The sequence below is a fragment of the Juglans microcarpa x Juglans regia genome, chromosome 1D (genome assembly GCF_004785595.1).
Source record: "Juglans microcarpa x Juglans regia isolate MS1-56 chromosome 1D, Jm3101_v1.0, whole genome shotgun sequence".
NCBI lineage: Eukaryota > Viridiplantae > Streptophyta > Magnoliopsida > Fagales > Juglandaceae > Juglans > Juglans microcarpa x Juglans regia.
In genome coordinates, this window is record NC_054594.1 from 2092138 (window position 1) to 2100670 (window position 8533).

Sequence of the window (8533 nt, forward strand, 5' to 3'; positions counted from 1 at the left end):
TTCAATGCATCTTGTTATAACATAAGTTGTTGATATTGTCCAGAAAATCTTGTGATTAATAAAACAAATGTATGGATTAAATGGAGAGGCTGATCATAGGAATAATTGTTCTTGTTTTATGACACTACTAGCAAGAACTGTTCGATTTCAGTCCTTGAAAGCTGTAAATTAATGAGAGCTTCTAATTATTTTGAAATTCTTCACATTCCATTTTATTCTTCCATGTTGATTCCTTGCTTATCAACTGAAATTACAAATTATTCTCCTTAAACAGCATCATTCAAAAGGAAACATTAGACAAAAGGAACTTCATTTGTCCCAATATCTGTAGCTCAACAAATCGGAGTTCACTATTTTGTGCCTTTGTTGCTTGGTTTTTTTGACTCTCGGAGTTTCCTTTCGTCTGAAAGTATCTTTGCAAACCTGCAAGCATAATAGAAACAAATACATGCATTACTGTATTATAAGTTCAATGATTAGATCCATCTTTTTCATTAACTAGAGGTTTTGGATCAACAATCAGTAATTTATTAACTCTTTATCCGTCCATTTCAATTTAGTTAAAAATATTTTTGATGTGTTGGGTTGAGTTTTAAAATTTAAATCAAACGATTATAATAATCAAGAATTCAGCAGCTAAATAAACAAACCCCATAATACAGAAGGAAAATTGTTATGACCTTTCCAAGGCTTCCTCATTGGTTCCGCCATTTTCAATTGCTTCATAGAGACCAGTATCCAGATTGATGCGCGAAACCGGTTTCTTCAGCAAGTTCTCACCCAATTTCACTAGATTTTCCAAGTTCTCTTGGGTAGCTACATCAACAGAAGATAAATTACCGAGCAGCGTATCATCCTGATTCAGCATTCAAAGAACAATTAAAAGCTAATCATTTGGCTTTACCCTTTAAAAACTGCAAAAAAAACAGCTCAACTTCAATATATATATATATATATATATATATATATATAAGAATATAGAAAGACTTTTCTATAGAGTATATAATATCCCATGCTCTGCTTTGACCGACAAGAAGTACATGACTCAATGGTGTCGCAGGTGTTTGTTACTTTCTTTAGGAGATAATATTGATCACTTACATCTATACGAAGGTAGTTGTTTTCGGAATTAAAAGCTTGAAAAACCACAGAATTGTGGAAATCAACCATATCCTTGCTTGCATCACTGTAACAATCTATCAATGGAGTATGGCCACCATTATATACCCAAGATATTGCTCCCCACTTTGCCGCCATTTGAGCATTGTATTTTTTTTCGCTCTTGTTTGAACCGGTCCCCAAGGAAATCACGAGCAACCGGTCGAATTCCATGCGCTCAGTGGGGGAAAATCTGGATCCTTCTTAATAATCTGTTTGGCCACTTCAGTAATTGCCACCAGTGTCTTGAATCATAGCCAGCAAGAAATCAAGAATGTTAGTTTCCATGCAGTATATAGTTTCAAAGAATCATTAATATTAAGCCCTTTAGTAGTTTATTTTTTTGATAAAGGATTTTACCGGATTATTAACAGCCATGCCACCATCAACAAGATTGAAATCATGCGTGTTCCCTTGTGCATCTTGATTTGTAAAATAGTGGGCAGGAAAATAAGTCGGGGCTGCAGAGGTGCCTATACATATGTCTGATAATGCAGCATCCACATGTGTTTGGGTTGACACCTGCGTCAAGAATTTCATATTCGATCACGTAGCACCCAAGGATATATGGGAGAAGAGATTTAGATCTCAATTTAAAGTTCAAGCTCGATCGTGGTAAATTCATGAAGGATTCATGCCTTGTTAATATGTGAAACAGAGAGAGTTTTTGGTATTATAAGGTCGTATTCATTGCTTTTTTATTTTATTTTTTACCAAGTAACTTTTAAGACTTGGGTTTTGGTAAAACTTTGTTACAGGTATATACATATATATAGAAGGGATTCTGAATTGGATTATGAACCAAATCCCTTCAGAATCTCCCGACAGGATCGATACAGCCTGAGTTTGGTGCATGGTTATAGATCACTGCACGCTAAACGAATGAAATGATTTGTTATTTTTACTTAATGATCTGCTGAACGTTATAAACTCAACAAGAAACCCGAAAGAATACAGACCATGTATGAGGAAAAGATGGTGGGCTGAAGTTTCTTGATGTCAAAAGTTGGAATAATGACATTTGTCAAGGTTTGGTGCAACTTTGTGTCCCCTAGATTCTTTCTTATGAGGTTGTGAAGATACTTCCCATCATACTTGGGACCTATTAAAACTTTCACTAGATTCACAGCTGAAGCACAAATCCCCCTGCATGAGTTCACAAAAAGCCAAGAGCAAAAGACACTTTTTAGTTTACACATTATCTTATATATAAAGAGGTACAATTTACAAAAATATTTTACAAAATTAACTTACAGGTTGACAACTGACGTGACTTGATATGATACATTAAATTATTACAATTTTTTTATTGTAAAATAGATTTAACATATCACATGATCATACCACATCAATTTGTAAATTTAAGCACCTCCTTTCATGCATGATAATATACATATATGCACATATATTGATATATGCAATATGCATATCATTAATACGTCCGATTAGCATGGTATAGTCATGACTGTGTCTAGTTAGCATCATGACAACATTGATCAGCTTCAAATCTTACTTTGCTTGCGGGAAGATTTTGGGAGAGTTCTTAAGGTAAAATGGTACTAGATCTTTGGCAGCATACAAAGGGCGATTCTTTGCATTTGGTGCTGCTATCATGGCTGTAATAAGACCACCTGTACTTGTCCCAGCTATTACATCAAAGTAATCAGCAATTCTTGCATCCTTGCCATCAAGCTCCTACGTACGTACGCTCCCGCCAAAACCCAATTAATTTATGGAGTTAATTACAAACAAATATAATCATATATATGTATATATTATTAGCTAATAATTTACTGATAATTTGAGTACAAACTTGGGAAAAATAACCGTAGGTTTTGGCATGCATGCATGAATCTGGATGAATAAATGTGAAGATTATATATAATTACCTGAAGTTGAGACTCGAGGTAAGCGAGAACCACTCCAGGAATGATTCCTCTAATACCTCCTCCATCTATACTAAGAACTGTAATAAGATCTCCATATGCTGGAGGTTGAATTTGAAAGCTGGACGATAATATTCTACTTGCCTTGGCCATTACTAATTAATTTTTCTAGTTTGGAGAGAGAGATAAATCGAACACTAGCTCCCACAAAAGTACGACAACTTAATTAGCATGAAAACTGTACAGTACTGCGTACAAGACGGTTTCCTCTGGCTTGAAGATGAAGACCTTATATATATATATATATATATATATATATATATATATAGCAGCGTGTGTGTATATAAATATACATACATACATGTATGTATGTATGTATATGTATATGTAAACGAAGAATATTTAGCACGTTTACCTTTTGATTTGAATGCACTGTTCCAAATAGGCCAGGCTGCTTTGATTGCGATTCTTTTATTTTAAAACTTCGATCGCCTGCATAACTTCATTAATTAGCCACCAATAATTTAGCAGTTTCTTGAGTAAAAAAGAAGGAAGGAAAGAACAAACCCTATAACATCAAGTACGAGGGAATCCAGCTGACCTGGTCAGTGGTCAGCGAGCGAGGATTGCTCATGAAGACATGATCTAGTTGTTTTTGCATGGTTTCTTAATCAAGTTCTTGGAGAAAGAAACGTCCTAGCTACCACATGAGAAGAGACCTAATTTTTGTAAACGACATATTTCATATAACTAGTACTAGACTAAAGCTACATTTGTATGCTGAGTTGATCTGATTAAAATATGTTTGAATGTAAATAGGTTGACATATGCGTTTGAATGTATGAAATGAGTTGGGACAAGTTTTAAATTTTTATGAGAAATTGAAAAATTAATAGGTCTCATCAATAATTGATTTGAAATGAGTTGATGTGATTTCATTTTCCAAACCAAGACATTTGGAACTACTATATACAAATTATAGCATTGAAAATTGAGTAATGCTTACACTACAAGAGATTGTGTTTTTTGAGACAAAAAATTTTGTCTCAAAAAACACAATTTTCATCCCAAATTATATTTAGAGATGAAAAAATTTCGTCTCAAATTTTTCTCGGAAGTACCGTCTCAAAAATTTTTTGGAGACGAAAATCAAAATTCGTCTCAAAAAATCATTTTTAGAGACGAAATTGGGCGGATCCAGTCGAAACCGTTCGAACGGATAATTTTTTTTTACAAGAACCGATTTCGTCTCAATATAATGTTCGAATGGAATATGTCTCCATCCGAACCAAGATGTTCATTCGAACAATATGAAATATTCATTTGAACTAATGTCCATATTTGATTATGTTCGAACGAACGGAGTGTTCGAATAGATTTTATGCATTTGAACTAATATATTTTTCAAAAGACTTGTGTTCGAACAAAAATTATGTCTGTTCGAAAATAAATTTTATTTTCGAAAATTATATCCGTTCAAACGAGGTTTTGCATATAACTGTTGTTCAAACAAATAATTTATTGTTCGAACGTCCGTATTTCTCTTTTGTCATTCGAATGTGATAGTTTTCGTTCAAATGGGTTTGTTTTGGTTCGAATGAAATTACAAATGGTAATTTACCGTTCGAACTGGTTATTTACCATTCAAACTGTATTAATCATACAGATCAGAAATTAATTAAAAATATCATATTAATATTACACAATTTGTAATTCAAACATCAATTGTTCAAATGTTTTGAAACATCATAATAGCAATTAAAGAAAAGATAAATTTGAAGACTATGGTGGTGGCATAGAGTTTTGGGACATCATTGACTGGAATTGTTCAAACATTTTTTGGTTATTCAAATGCATCATGTCTTCTAATCTCGCCTCCAAATTCGCTACTTGATCGAATCGGGCCGGCAGTTCTTTTTCCTTGGACCTCAATCGTTTTATCTCAAGTGTTGTTTCCTCCAATTCTTTAGTCTTGTCGTCATTCGATTTGGCTCGAGAATAGGATGATGATGATGATGATGATGGTTTTACGCAACGTTCTAAACCTCTCAAATATTCAGAATGTAATCCAAGAACTTGAGAAAGGATCTGAGCATCATTGACAGATGATGCATCAGATGGATCTGCAGTAGTTTCCTTAAGAGATATCATCTTGTCCTACAAAAACAAAAACATTAAAGTTAGTATAAGTAACAAAAATATTATGTGACAATGAAACTAAAAAAACTTAAACTTACATAATTTGCCTCTGCTTCGGGACTGGCCCAAACACCATCACGATTTTTATGTGTTTAAGCATACAATTGGATCAAATTATAGTCAGCGGGACTTTCTTCTTTCTGTAAAAGGAAAATCTATATTAGAACTTAAATCAGAAAATGTGTATTATATGTTAATATTTAACGAGCACTAAAATAACTTACCATTTTGTTAGACAAACGATGAAAAGATCGAGAACCTACATGATGGTTTATCTTTAAATTTGATCTATTTACTTTGTTCACAGTACTCTGTTGCTAAAAGAAAAAAATATTAGTCTATATGTTTAATACATCTGTGATATATTATTAAAAAAATACAGCAACGATATTAACTGATAAGCAGGGTCTTCAAACATATCACAAACTTTCTCCCATTTGTTTGGTGGAATATTTTGGAATAGATTTTGGTGCGCCTCGATTGTAGTACTGAATTTCTTATAATGTGCATGACATCGACCTTTGTACCTCCGAAATGCATTCGACATCAGTTCCTCAACCGTTAATCGATCATCTCTTCGGCCGAAATTAAACTCGAACTCATCCTTTCGAAAATTATAAACAATTACTATAAATACAAAATAACTTGAAAGTAACATGTTATATACTTAGTTGCTTGAGATATAGGTTATTATCAAATAACGGTTTTTTATGTGGTCTTTCACATCTTGAGAAATTTTAGACCAAGAGGATGTAGAAATCAGTGCATACATGCGAGTAAGTGTACCAACATAAGAAGCAAGCCACGCTGCTGAATCTCCGGAGCCACCGGTGTGATCATCAGGAATGTCAACTTTGATTTTACCAACTTTTCTTACTTTCTCTATGCAGACACCCCTCGTAGTGCCTCTACCTCGACGCTTGTTTACAATAGCTATATATACAGTAATTAAAGCATAACTTTTTAATTAAATTAATTTATTTTATAGATATATTACTTAAATTGTGCATAAAATATGATATCTAATTTGATAAAATATCTTGTTCTGGGCCTGGTAATGTTGGCTCACTATTGATGACAAGTGAACCACATGGGGAGTCAATAATGGATATGGATGGCACACGTGTTGCTTTGCATTTGAGAGGTATATCTATTTGAAATTGTAACAAATTATTATTTAAACAATCGTTAAAGATATTTACATGTTAATATTACTTACAGAAATTCATGTTTGAAATTTATTCACTATCCGTTTTGCTGGACCAATCGCCCTCATCATCACTAGACACTTCAGTTGATTCATCTTCTTTCGATATTTCATCCTCAATTACTTCGGGTTGAACATGTATTTTAAGTTTTTAATTTAATTTTATATAAACTATGTTGTAATTATATTATATTAATCTATATTTTTATATTTTATTCATTTATAATTTTTGTTATATTTGGATTTTGTTCGAACAATATTTTACTCCCACAGGATCCTATTCGAACTAACGTTATAGCGTTTGAACGGGACAAACCCAGATTCCAGACACGAAACAGAGAAAACATTTGCCACAAAACACAATTTTCACAATCACAATCTCATAAGATGTATATTGCCAGAATGCCCATTTTAAATGGGATTGTACAAACACAAATATACAATATACATCTTAACATAATTAATTAAAAACTATAAATTATCAAAAATCTAAAAATTATAAATATTACCTTAAATTTAAGCAATACAAACAAAAGTATCAATCCACAATACCTACATAAGTAGAAAACATATTATGAGAAAACCTAAATCATGTGTAATAAACTAACATTAATGAAACTCGAAATACAAAAAAAACATAAAAAAAAAACATACATTTTGTTCGAACCTCTCATTTCTCTCTCAAGAATCCCTTCTCTCACTAAGTCTGTGAGTATCTCTCTCTCCACAACACTTTCACACACACAAAATCACAAAGCTGTGCTCTGTCTCCTATTAAACATTCATCAACTGTGAAAATGAACTTGAGGTTCAGGTATATGAATCTGTGAAGTCCCGTTCGAACTGAAAATTTACTCATTCGAATACGAAAATTTCGAGTAGGCACCAATTCTGCCGCTATTTATTTCACGTTCGAACGTGTCATTTTGTTATTTGAACTAACAAATCAGAATATTCTTTGGCATATTTTTCAAATGTCAAAGGGTATTTTCGTAACACTGTTTCTTGCAGAGCGTTCGAATGACGAATTTTGACATTCGAATAAACTAACATTCAGAGTATTTGGCGCGAAGTTTCCCTCCAAACACATTCCACGAGATAACACAGTTCGAATGGGATGTTTTTGGATTCGAACCAATCACAAAATATTTTAATATTATATACTATATAATAACTATATATTTTACCAACTATTTTATATTATAATTGATAATATATAATGTACTACAAGTCTAATAGTTAATATAATACTTATACTATATACTAACTATTAATATATAGTACTTATTAATATATATATATATACTTTTGGTCTTCTAATTTTACACTATATATTATATAACTTACTATCTTGTGATATAATCTATAATAACTATAGTTATAGTAACTTATAATAGTAACTAGTAACTAGTTACTATAGTTATGATAACTTGTATAGTTATCATAACTTATAATACTTGCACTGAAGTAGCTATAGTAACTATTTTAACTATAGTACTTATGATAACTTGTATAATTATCAAAACTTATAAAACTTACACTGTAGTAGCTATATAACTAATAACTACTATATATATTAATTATTTTAACTTGTATAGTTATTATAACTTATAATACTTACACTGTAGTGGCTATATAATTAATAGCTACTATATATATATATATAGTAACTATATAATACTTACATTGTAGTAGCTATATAGCTAATATCCAGTATATCTATATTTATATTAATTATATTAACTTGTATAGTTATCATAACTTATAATAGCTATAGCTATATAGTAACTATATATAATACTTACACTGTAGTAGCTATATAACGTATAACTACTATAGTTAATAACTACTACAGCCGTATAGTAACTATATATAATACTTACATTGCAATTACATAACTAGTAACTATAGTTAGTATTATAATATTATATAAACTATAGGAGTATAGTTATCGTAACTTATATATAGTACCTATATAATTCAGCCATTGTAATTATACTAAGTACTTAGTATGTACTTAGTATAATAGAGACAATATATTTAAAAATAATATACTAAATATATTAATTAAAAATATTATAAT

The 8533-nt window shown here is 31.3% G+C and overlaps 1 protein-coding gene across 1 annotated transcript; it reads right to left on the bottom strand.

Moving 5' to 3' along the window:
* Positions 1-162: 162 nt before the first annotated feature.
* On the bottom strand, positions 163-3308 carry LOC121249616 (patatin-like protein 3). The gene is given in 8 exon segments (XM_041148341.1): positions 163-423; positions 681-856; positions 1102-1331; positions 1334-1403; positions 1519-1680; positions 2118-2304; positions 2672-2853; positions 3048-3308. Coding segments are annotated over 8 exon segments (1230 nt in total). The 5' UTR covers positions 3198-3308; the 3' UTR covers positions 163-350.
* Positions 3309-8533: the final 5225 nt, after the last annotated feature.